General features: G+C 35.8%; 1 protein-coding gene across 1 annotated transcript in view; it reads right to left on the reverse strand.

Annotated features, from left to right (window-relative positions):
• LOC126298072 (Bardet-Biedl syndrome 5 protein homolog) overlaps positions 1–12,358 on the reverse strand; it is a 242,406-nt gene extending 230,048 nt beyond the window's left edge. The window contains exons 1-4 of the mRNA XM_049989392.1: positions 12,353–12,358; positions 11,659–11,789; positions 4,100–4,235; positions 3,913–4,014 (exon numbers count right to left, since the gene is read on the reverse strand). Coding sequence (XP_049845349.1) covers positions 3,913–4,014; positions 4,100–4,235; positions 11,659–11,789; positions 12,353–12,358 — 375 coding nt within the window. The remainder of the gene's footprint in view (positions 1–3,912; positions 4,015–4,099; positions 4,236–11,658; positions 11,790–12,352) is intronic.
• Positions 12,359–13,431: the final 1,073 nt, after the last annotated feature.

Raw genomic sequence — 13,431 nt, forward strand, 5'->3', positions numbered from 1 at the left:
TAGCACCACATTTTGAAAGCTTCTATTCTCTTCTTGTCCAAACTATTTATCGTCCATGATTCACTTCCATACATGGCTACACTCCATACAAATACTTTCAGAAATGACTTCCTGACACTTAAATCTATACTCAATGTTAACAAACTTCTCTTCTTCAGAAACGCTTTTCTTGCCATTGCCAGTCTACATTTTGTATCCTCTCTACTTCGAACATCATCAGTTATTTTGCTCCCCAAATAGCGAAACTCCTTTACTACTTTAAGTGTCTCACTTCCTAATCTAATTCCCTCAGCATCACCCGACTTAATTCGACTACATTCCATTATCCTCATTTTGCTTTTGTTGATGGTCATCTTATATCCTCCTTTCAAAACACTATCCATTCCGTTCAACTGCTCTTCCAAGTCCTTTGCTGTCTCTGACAGAATTACGATGTCATCGGCGAACCTCAAAGTTTTTATTTCTTCTCCATGGACTTTAATACCTACTCCGAATTTTTCTTTTGTTTCCTTCACTGCTTGCTCAATATACAGATTGAATAACATCGGGGATAGACTACAGCCCTGTCTCACTCCCTTCCCAACCACTGCTTCCCTTTCATGCCCCTTGACTCCTATAACTGCCATCTGGTTTCTGTACAAATTGTAAATAGCCTTTCACTTCCTGTATTTTACCCCGGCCACCTTCAGAATTTGAAAGAGAGTATTCCAGTCAACATTGTCAAAAGCTTTCTGTAAGTCTACCAATGCTAGAAACGTAGGTTTGTCTTTCCTTAATCTTTATTCTAAAATAAGTCGTAAGGTCAGTATTGCCTCACGTGTTTCAATATTTCTACAGAATCCAAACAGATCTTCCCCAATGTCGGCTTCTACCAATTTTTCCACTCGTCTGTAAAGAATTTGCATTAGTATTTTGCAGCTGTGTCTTATTAAACTGATAGTTAGGTAATTTTCACATCTGTCAACACCTGCTTTCTTTGGAATTGGAATTATTATATTCTTCTTGAAGTCTGAGGGTATTTCGCCTGTCTCATACATTTTGCTCACCAGATGGTAGAGTTTTGTCAGGACTGGCTCTCCCAAGGCTGTCAGTAGTTCTGATGTCTACTCCCGGGGCCTTGCTTGGACTCAGGTCTTTCATTGCTCTGTCAAACTCTTCACACAATATCATATTTCCCATTTCATCTTCACCTACATCCTCTTCCATTTCCATAACATTTTCCTCAAGTACATCGCCCTTATATAGATCCTCTGCTGCCTTCATTATTTCATCCCTGAAAGCTACCCATTCTTCTTCTACTGTATTTCTTTCCCCCATTCTTGTCTATTGTGCCCTTGTGTTCTCCCTGAAACTCTGTACAACCTCTGGTTTGGTCAGTTTATCCTGGTCCCATATCCTTAAATTCCCACCTTTTTGCGGTTTCTTCAGTTTTAATCTACAGTTCATAACCAATAGTTTGTGGTCAGAGTCCACATCTGCCCCTGGAAATGTCTTACACTTTAAAACCTGGTTCCTAAATCACTGTATTACGATTATATAATCTATCTCATACCTTTTAGTATCTACAGGGTTCTTCCATGAATACAAACTTCTTTGATGATTCTTGAACCAAGTGTTAGCTATGAAAAAGTTATGCTCTGCGCAAAATTCTCTTACATTTCTTACCCCCAATCCATATTCACCTATTACATTTCCTTTTCTCCCTTTTCCTACTACCGAATTCCAGTCGCCCAAGACTATTAAATTTTTGTCTCCCTTCACTATCTGAATAATTTCTGTTATTTCGTCATACATTTCTTCAATTTCTTCCTTACCTGCAGAGCTACTTGGCATATAGACTTGTACTACTGTCGAAGGGCATGGGCTTAATGTCTATCTTAGCCACAACACTGCGTTCGCTGTGCTGTTTGTAGTAGCTTATCCACATTCCTATTGTTTTATTCGTTATTAAACCTACTCCTGCATTACCCCTAATTGATTTTGTATTTATAACCCTGTATTCACCTGACCAAAAGTCTTCTTCCTCCTGCCACCGAACTTCACTAATTCCCACTATATCGAACTTTAACCTATCCATTTCCCTTTTTAAATTTTCTAACCTACCCGCCCGATTAAGGGATCTGATATTCCACCCTCCAATGCATAGAACGCCAGTTTTCTTTCTCCTTATAACGACGTCCTCCTGAGTAGTCCCCGCCCGGAGATCCGAATGTGGGACTATTTTACCTCTGGAATATTTTACCCAAGAGGACGACATCATCAGTAAAGCTGCATGCCCTCGGGAAAAATTACGGCCATAGTTTCCCCTTGCTTTCAGCCGTTAGCAGTACCAGCACAGCAAGGCCGTTTTGGTTAGTGTTACAAGGCCAGATCAGTCAATCATCCAGATTGTTGCCCCTGCAACTACTGAAAAGGCTGCTGCCCTTCTTCAGGAACCACACGTTTGTCTGGCCTCTCAACAGATACCCCTCCATTGTGGTTGCACCTACGGTACGGCTATCTGTATCACAGAGACATGCAAGCCTACCCACCAACGGCAAGGTCTATGGTTCATGGGGAGGAGGGGGGGGGGCGTGAATGAATATATTAGAATTAATTTACCACATTCTCTTCCTTTTAGTCCAAAAATTTATTATTTATTAACTACAGTACACTTTCCAAATGTACAATAACAAACTATGTTTACTTATTGACAGAACTAAGAATCCTTACACTTAATTTCCATGGGAATCTAACAAACCGTGTGTGAGCACTTTGGAATTGGACACTATAAGATATGGAAGTTTAGATGAGCCCAGGAGGCATGTGCAGATAGCCAAAATGGTTGAGGTCACCATTCATGATAAGCAGGAAATCCATGTTGAAGTCCCTGTCCAGCATAAATTTCATGTGTTTATAGTAAACCACATAGTTGATGTAATATAATATTCAAAATCTATTCATGCATTTAATAATTTGGTATGACTGTAGATCATCAGCAGTGTCTGTTCCTTCAGATATGTCTGTAAGTATGAAGTACATTTGCATCAAACTATACAGATATGATCAAATACAGACACTGCACTAACTGCAAGAGATAAGTGTTTCTCATTAGCTCATTTATAAATACCAAATGATACCATGCAGTGGTAAGATACTGTACTTGTATTTTGGGGGGTGGTGTGTGTGTGTGTGTGTGTGGGGGGGGGGGGGGGGGGGAAGTGGGAAGCATCAGTTTAATTCAAAATCTCATCATTCAGATGTGGGTTTCCCTTGCTTACCCAAACTGCTTAAGGCCAATGACAAGCTGATGCCTTTGAAAAAGACACATCTGTATTCATGGAATACATGAAATGCATTGGCACTTCATAACTTGGAATAACACAAGCACTTCAATACAATACATATGTATTCTTCCCCAATGATTTCCCAGTTTGAACTAGTACTTCATCACTAAAAGAACTGTCAGCAACAGAAAATTCAAATTTAATCTTACTTCCTCTAATTTATATATCACTTTCACCATCATCTTGGCAATATCTGGAATTATGACTTATGGCTCTTCATCTAAAACCTCATATTAGGAACAAGCAATACAGTTTACATTAAGTCTTTTAATGTCATTGATGAGTCATTTGTGTATTCCAACATCATTAGTGACCTAAGTATCATACCCTAAGGAAAACATCACAATATGCTCCTGGATACAGTATCTTCTTCCTTCTGAGCAACATTTATTATTAAGAAAATTCAAATGTCTAAATTAGTATTTGCTATAAGTGTTATACAACCACAAAATGAGTATACATATGTACAGTACCCTTGAGCCAATAAAAACTCCCTCATTGTTAACAAATCATTTACAGGAAAGCCTTACAGTTAAAAGTAACTTTTTTATTATGCTGTTATAAAAACTGTACGTGACATACTTACCTTCTCAACACATAGAAATGGCACAGATAAATTGTTTGTTTCATTTTCATAAGCAAACCAAACAGCTCGAATATTTGTCAGCATAAATGTACCAAGTGGTCTCTGAAAAAGGGATTATAGCTGATTAAATTATTGTTATAATGTTCCTGAAATGGATAGTAGTCATCAGATTCTATACATGTAGTACCTCAACATAATTCAAGTTCCACACCCCATCTACACAAGAAATAATTTCCTCAGATGGCAAAACTTTTAGTTGGCTGTCTTCAATGAAGTCACAGTTATTCAGAACTTCATGGTAGGATCTTGTAGAAGTGTATGCCCTGCAATTTTGAGTTATTCTGGAGCATGGGTACAAAAATTTACCTTACATTTACTAGTATAACTGTAGAATATTATGTTAATAATTACAATAACTACACCTTTACAATACTACATAATCATAAATGCACACACTTGATAAAGATAGGCTACTTTCCCCACAGTGTCCACATAAACAATAGGAAGCACAGGTACATATAGTGTAGGAAACCAGGCATTGACACATAGTCTCATATACTGAGATGCATCAGGGTTGCATGACCTAGTTACGTGAAGTGTACTAGATACTGAGAGCCATTCTTAATCTAAGAGGTAACAACTCAGTGACCATAACTGGTACTTTCATTCATGAGACGAGTGCATGCAGAATTTTAGTGTACTGTTTGTGAGCTTGGTGATGATGAAAGAAAAGTAAGAGAGTATAACAGCTACCAACAGTCCCATCCAGTAGCACCAGATCAGTTTCCCCATGCAACAGAATCTTCACCATCAACAATGTCATATACCCTCACCCATCAGAGAAAATTGACTCTTTTCCTAAACAACATGGTGAGAGGCTCAAAGGAAACTAAAAGTTGCATTACTTTCTTATTCCTTGTCTGCTTTGTTTATTTCCCCAAATTTATATGAACATATTTCTTAACAAACATATTTCTATTTCCATTATTGACAGATGACGAATTTCACTTACATCTTATTTGCTCTGGAGCCATCAAACTCAGCTGTCAAGGCAGTAAATGTGTGGAAAAGTGGAAACCTGAAGATGGAGTCAGAGGAATAATGTGGAACAGACTCTGGTATTCCAGACATGTTCATCTATCTAAAACTATAACATTGATTGCTTGAAAATGCTTACAGTTTGAAAAACAAGTTAAAATGTCTCAAAACTGCTACAACATTAATATCACAAGCATTAGTCTTTCCTTTTGTTAGTAACATCTTGCTCAATCCTGTATTTACATTGTGCACATTTATAAAGCACAATAAGAAATATTAGACCTAATATGTGTTATGGATCTCAATGTTCCACCATTCTTAATTGGGAAAGGGGGGCAGTGGTGAGGTGGGGAAAAGTCAACCATTTGGATAGACAAATGGGAAAGCATGAAGGGCATAATGAAAGGCTGCAGTATCTTAGTGGTCTTGATATAAACAGAAATGAAATCTTACATGTGCGTTGATTGTTGCTGATATGTGACTGTATAATGTTACATTACCGTTTGTATGAGCAGTTAAATTTGCTGGAAATATTGAAACAGCACTCTGCAGCAAATCCTTGTCAACATATGCCTCTAATTATTCCTGAAGTCTTTTAAAGCAGCAACAGGAACAGTCTTTGTTTTTGTCCTGGGTATAAAATTTTGCCCACTCCTCATCTTACTTGAAATTATTGTGTGATGATACATTTTTAGCTGCATCTTTTACAAATGAAGCCCAAAAACTTGTTATGTGGTACAAAATTTTTACCTTTTCCAAGAATAGGTGCTAGCCCTTATATAGCCATTGTAACCTCACTGCTAAATTATCTGGCTCAATTGTTGCATGTCACATGTGGTCAGCACAGCTGCGCATATTGTTAAAGCAGAGAATAGTAGTGGGTAGGAAAATATACATTTTTATTAAAATTAATTCACATTACCACAGGAAGTATCCAGTTAAGCCAGAGACAGAGACTGAAGCAGTAGCGTGCTGGTATTTCACAAGTGGATACATTACAACACAGTCTGCCAAGTAAGAATACACATTCAGCAGAAAGAAGACTGTGACAAAAAACCAAGGGAAGTGAGACAAGCATATTTCTTAGCTCATTAGTCATGGTGCAAGGACATGTAGTGAGGACCTGATACAGCAGTTAACAATTTGTTATGTGAATGTGGCAGAATAAGAATTGCATATGTACTCATGTCAGAGCCTCAAGTTAGCTCCCTTTAAATACTCCAGTTTTCCAGTTCACATCAGCTGATCATTTGGATCAATGGCATCCACAGTAATAGTAGTTAAATCTATGATTACAATGCTGTATTGAATGTATGTCCTAGATGCCCAGGCAGTCTATGATCTAGCCGACAATGTACTCCAAGTGATGGTTTTCACCTGATGAATTTCACACAGCTCTCTGTGTACCATCTACTGATGGACAAAACTGATTGTCTTTCAACAACACCTCAAGACAAGTGGATCACATCTGTTGTCAACAAGAAGCCCTACACAGCTACATCTATCGTAGATGCACACAGTAGATCCAGCAAGACGTAGTAAGCTGACTGAGGCACGAAAAAAAAGGAAGAAGACTGAAAGAAAAGAGAAAGAGAAAGTGAATAAACCCCTGGTTTTGTTGGATGTAGGTGGAAATGATGGGCAGAGATGGTATTCCTCCCATTTACATGTTCAGAAAGCTATAGTTGGGAAACTGTGTTCACAGCCATTGTAGAAAGTGAACAGTCATTAGTGATAAAAGAGCACTCTGATTTTTGTTTTGTGTTAGTTATGACACTGCAAAAGTTGTGAGCACTTTTATCTGTTCTAATTTTTGAATAAACTACATGATGCTCATGTATCTCAAATTTTCAGATGAATGCAGTTAGTATTACGTATTTTCTGAATTGTAATTTCTACGAGATTAAATTACATTAATGTGCTGAGAGGTGACATAAGCTAATTATTTGATTGTTATTGTTACAAAAATTCTAGGTGTCTGTGGTGTGTTAGAAGTAATGATGGGAACAAGTTGTACGTATGGGAGAAAGTGGGGTGGGAGTCAGTAAAAAAACAATGACACCTCCATCCTCACCACAAACAAACTCTAAATCTGTGTGAGGCTACCTGCCAGCTCTGTAGTTGTGATACATGTGTGAGTACAATAGAAGGGCCAAAGAAGACAGCTACAAAAACTTAAAGAGATTAACACTGGAACAGATACTGTAAAATTTTTTACCATGTTTCACTTACTTTAATACAGAATCAGGTTGTGTATCGACTACAACTAAACTTTTAGCTGTGTATTGGGTCTTCACTACAAATTAGCATGCTCTGTCACTGGCCTATAACACCTTTAGATGAAGAAATAAATATCAATAAATTATCTTTGACGTTTCTTCTCATATAACTTTATAATGTTTAGTTTATTTTCTCGTGAGTTAATAATGGAAATAAAGTTTTCTGATGAAATGTTGTTACAACTATGTTTGTGACATGCAAATATCTGACAATAACATTTTGAAAAGAAATTTAACAGTGGCTAACAGCTGGTTTACTTTTATAATGACTGAATCTTGTGTCAGAAACTGAAAAGCTATCACAATTATTACAAAACACAAAATGAAACATAATTTGACAAAGTATCTAACATCAAATGTTACATAATTGGAAAAAGTCATTACCTTTTGGAAAGCTACTAGCTAAAGAGTCTTGCCTGTCCACATGTGCCAACTAACACCCCTAGGAAAAAGAATAATATGCTAAACTAAAGTGCTGTTCTTTTGACAAACGGTGTGGCTATATGGTAGAGTGCTGATGTGGTACAGGAGGCTGTATTCGAATCCCCCCCCAGAATCACAGTTTTAAACAAAGGTGTCTGTTGTATGCAAATTTGCATGAAGCATAAAATATAAAAAGCTAACAAGCAATTTTTTTTGTTAGTTCATAAATTATAAGACATTGATTAATATTCTTTTATAAGAGATTGGCCATTAAAAATTTTGTTTGCAATGAAAACTGGACTTTTGGGTGCACTATATAATCAAAAATAAGAAGATGTCTAATTGTCATAAAAATGACAATTAGGTGTGGAATTAGCATACATTTTATAAACTTATATTTAAATGACATAGTTATTCAAACTGATTGGAATAAAATGAAAAAAAGGGCAAAATGAAATTCAATTTAATGGTTGTGAGTTGTTTCACTTTTTGTATTCTATTCTTAAAGGAACTCTCACAGAACTTGTACATTTCTTTAAAAATTTGATTCCATCTGGAATAAAACCCATGCTCCCAATAGTTAGCAAGCACTCGACCACAGAGCTACACAGCTCATCAAGAACATATGCCTTATTTTAGCATATTAAACATGGTTGGAAATCTTCAAAGTCAGTTTGCTTAAGACTTTTTGAGAGTTGCATCTAACTGATTTGGGAGAGCTATATTAGATTTCAGAACTTCATTTACCACATATATAAAAAATTACAAAAACTCAATCACCATGTGGACCCCCTGTTAGACAAAATGAATGGGCAGTTTACAGAATAAATCATTCATTCTATAATAGAATGCTATTATTTTCCCATTGAATACTTAGATACGGTCATGTCACTCATCTGTAAAACTGCAGGCAACCAAATAATGTCTAATTGTAGATCTATGTAAGTTCTTTCAGTAGTCAGTGGGAGCTGCGAAGACTGGCCCAATTTCTCATTGACTGTCTATCAGTATTGTTACTGTTTTGCATTTATTGTAGAATAAGATGAACATGGTCTCACAAATTAAGCCTTGCCAATTTTAAATGAGGGTAATTATTCTGATGTCATTTTCTGTAATCTTTCCAGTGAAATAGGAATTCATCACATAAATCTGATTGATAAACTGACACTTTATGCTATTAGTGGAATAACATCTCCTCAATTTCAGTAAGGATGCAGTTTCACCTCAATAAGAGAGAGAGAGAGAGAGAGCAGAAAGTAACATTACAAGACTGTACAACAATAATAGAAGAAAACTCACAATATAGCAATATACAATTTATGTATCAGATGATATTCTATTGTATGAAACTGTTATTGACGCAAAATTTCACACACTCTAAGTGAAATCCTAAGAATAAAATTTCTTATTCTGTAGGTGCGTTGTAAGCTAAAATGGCACCAGTATATTAATTATCTAAGAACATAACTGTTTACTATTCGAAAGTAGACTGCAAAGTGAAAACACATTTTTTTGGGAACATAGCTATGTAGGCTAGTATTCATTATGGTGTTCTGTGTATTGATTAGAAACATACCTGGACAAATCTGATGTATTATGATTGGTATGCCTACTGACATGAATAGGCTGTTATCCTGTTGGTTGAGTACAACAGTGGCAGGGTTTTCCATTAGCACATTTGAGTGCTGCCTAACTGAAGGTTGCTGAGAAGTGGGATATTCCACTTCTATGGTCATGCAGGTTCTGTCCTTTTCATACAAACCTGTGCCCAAGGTGATTGCCGTGTTCATAAATGTAAATGTCTTGTGACTAGGATCTGCCTTTGGGTAGACCATTCTCCGAGTGCAAGTCCTTCGACTTGGTGCCAAATTGGCGACTTGCTCGTCGATGGGGATGAAATGATGATGATTAGGACAACACAAGGCCCAGTCCCTGAGCAGAGAGAAATCTCCAATTCAGTCGCAAATTGAACCCAGGCCCTTAGGATTGACATTCTGTTGCACTGACCACTCAGCTACTGGGGGTCGGACACTGTGTTCATCAATTTAGAGAGTACAGCAACTGACAAAGTCAAGTTTGATGATCAATGTTTTTGCTGGAGAGGTGTCCATCAGCAAATGATGAATATAATGAAGTATTATCAAACCACTGTGCAAAAGAAAAGAATTCTCGCTGGACTGGTACATGCAGGTAGCAGTATATGATTACACTGAAAACCACATTAGGTGATATATATTTTCAGCAATTGGTTCACCACTGAAGAAGGTGGTTGGGATAATCTGATTTGGAAGGTATTGTACATCAAATGGTTCCCTTCATATGTCTACCATTATAACCTACTGGTGAACATTATACTATTACAAAATCATATTATGTGCAAACATGTGTTTACTTGCACAACTATGAATGTGACCTTTACATTTCAGAAGATAAAGCAGCACCTGACTGCTCCCAAATAATGTCAGAATGGATTGACAAATACTTCATAACTGTGAAAGAAGTAGTGAGGCCACTACACTCAACTCATACCAGTCGTATTGAACCATCTGAGTTTACGTCAGGTTAACTGTGTGTGTGTGTGTGTGTGTGTGTGTGTGTGTGTGTGTGTGTGTGTTTGTGTGTGTGTGTTTGTGTTTGCTTGGCTCCTTAATCACATGCTGAAGGAGTACTCCTCTCCCTTCCATTGTTGACACTCGAAATAATGTATATAAAATAACATATAAAAATAAATCAATAATTTTATATCAGTGTATTTTGTATTTGGAAGTATCACCCATGAAGGTAACTTGAAGTGAAACATTGCAATTTTATTACATGCTTTAGCTCCCTATTCTACTGTATGATTTACTTCTGCAGCAGTGTAGTTAAATTAAACAAACTGTTTTTTCAGCAAGAGATAACTATGGCGATTTTAGTATCTTAAATTTAGTATTTATATCTACCAAGTATATATAACACAGAAGTGCTGACTGATTCTGCATGAACTGTGTAGATTTCATTTATGATTACTGACTTATTGTTTATGTATAGAATGACTTCTTTCTGATCCCTTAGCATTCTCCTGAATGAAGAAATCTAAACTGGACATAAATATAAATTAACAATTGATTGAATGTATGCTCTCGTGTAAAGAAAGTAGTTATGTTGGATATGGTGAGTAATTGTGTGTGTCAGAGTTTTGTAAAACAATGGAGTTAAAGTAGATTTCTATCCACATGGAGCTTTTTATTGTAGTCAGAAATTTAAAATATCAGTTTCAATCAATCAGCTGGAGACCTTTAATGCTAGTATTTCATGCATTTCCTATGATGCCAAGTTCTGTTCCAATAACTATATTATCAGTTTCAACAGCAAAGCACATACATTACCAACAGTAAAGTAATGAAAGTATTACTGCCAATGTTATTTTCAACTGAAGAGCACCCAGTGTTATATGACATCCCTCAAAGGAGAACACAGAAATTCACTTTTCCTTCTCATGCAGGCAGCATGGAAAATTTGTGAGGAACTTAAGTGTGCAGCTTTTTTATATTTTTTAATTTTTATACCATTTGGCAAATTCTGTAACATGTATATCCACATAATCATTCAGTCCAACACATTTCCACAAGCTTCAATTTTTGAAAACCAAGAGTGTAGACAACATGATGCACTTATAGCAGTCATTATTGTATACATGAAACAAGATGTCTTGAGTCAAGATATTTTTAAGACAGCATGCAAGTACAGATTATCTTTTAGATTTTCAGTGTTCCTCTACAGACAAGTAAACAGTTAATAAATAAATTTGTACAGTATACCCTAATTAAATGTTTCTGAATGAACATAGGCAATAGTGTGGGGTAACAGAATAATAAAAAAATGTCTTACATATTCAAAGATTCCTTAATTTGAATGTTTTCCAAATAGACTAAATGCTAAATATCAGGAAATATGTTATATATGGTTGTTGGTATACCAGCAATACATGAAGGAGCTCCTGTATACAATACATGATACTACTTACCTAAAAATATCCAATAGTACTTTAATATGATCTAGATCGTACAAATTATTACAGTTTTTGAACACATATTCTCTGTGGAATGGACTATCATATGTGAGTAAACACAGCACTTGTGTTTCATCTGGTTCACCCTGTTGAATGATATTTACAGTTAAAAAAACATGCTTAAAAGGCACAAAAATAAGAAAGTAATCATGTGCAATGTTACTTATTATTGTTCATTATTGAATAATATTAACTTTAAAACTGGAGAGATCAAAAGTGCTGTATATTAGATGATGGATATGACACTATTTTGCTAGTACACAACAAATGAAGTGGGGAACAATAAAATTGAGAAAATGGAGGTACAATATAGGCTATGAGACAGAATTGATGAAGTATGAGACAATAGGAGAACTGAAAAAATGAACAACATTAAAATGATGGACAAAAATTTATACATTTTATTCTATACATACACAAAATCTGATATAATGGTAATGTCAACAGTGATAATGTGGGCTACTGTAAAGTGAAGAGCAGAAATTACATAATTTGTGATTATATATGCTCATAACAAATTCACCATATCCGTGAGTAAGACGCAAAGAAGTTTCTACTAGGTTATGAGTATCTTTACTTGGTTGAACCACAACAAATGGAACTAAAAACTACATTCCTTCCTATCATTACTTGGGCAAATTTAACTCACCTGCATACTGGTTTTAACACTTGATCTTTCCTGAATATAATACCTAAACAATAATTTAACATAACTGACACAAAAACTACAAACATAACAGTGTTCAATAAATTTCTTTAATTTAGCTTACATATTAGTAATGTTCATCTTACACTTTTCAGAAATTGATGAAATTCTGTATCAAACTTTTTTATCTTACATTTTAACTAAGTCATCCAGCTAGTATTGACATACAAAGTTTAAAATGTACTTTGAACAATCTGCTGTCAGTTCATGTTGCTTACACAAAGAGTTGGATCAATTGTTGGAGTAAAAGTCAGGAGAACTTCTATTACTGCACAAGAACTGAGTGCTGAACTATCAGATCTGTAGTGTGTTACTCAGTTACAGAGGTATTGAGACTCTTAGCACAGAACTGTTGTTTTTTTAGGATTTTAACACTTTGGCAACCAAGCTAAAGCACAGCTCACACAACACCACTGCAGGAGACTGCACCTCAGTACAGCATCGGCCATAATTTTCTTGATTCACAGGCTACCTATCGCTCAATAACTGGATTCATTTTGTATGATAACAATTTACAGACTTCTTACTTCACAGGTGCTGCCTTACATTGTCAACTTCTAGAATAAACTCGAAAGAAACATTAGCAAACATAAGTTGTGTTATTATGACTGACTGAGTCAATGTCGGCTTCTGTTGTCGTGTGTTTTATGTGTGTACTCATTCAGTTTTGCTGTATGCTGTAATTTTGATATGAATATGTCATATTTGTCTAACTATCAAGATAATTAGGAAGTTCATTGGGAAGAATGAAATGATTCTGGACTGAAGAGAGTGATATCTGAGTGGGAGCAATATAACTAAGATTCATATGAAGGCAAGCTGCAGTCTGCTACAATTTCTTACTATTAATATTGTTGCTACATACACCACTGTTGTAATTACAATTTAATTCTATTTTACAGGTAACTCTCATGATGAATCAGTATACAACACAGGCAGGATTTCCAGATTTGTTTGGACGAGAGCACAAAATTTATTGGCACAACAAGAATTGAAGAAACTAACTAGTATTATTGTGATTC

The sequence above is a fragment of the Schistocerca gregaria genome, chromosome X, assembly GCF_023897955.1.
Source record: "Schistocerca gregaria isolate iqSchGreg1 chromosome X, iqSchGreg1.2, whole genome shotgun sequence".
NCBI classification, from domain to species: Eukaryota; Metazoa; Arthropoda; class Insecta; order Orthoptera; family Acrididae; genus Schistocerca; species Schistocerca gregaria.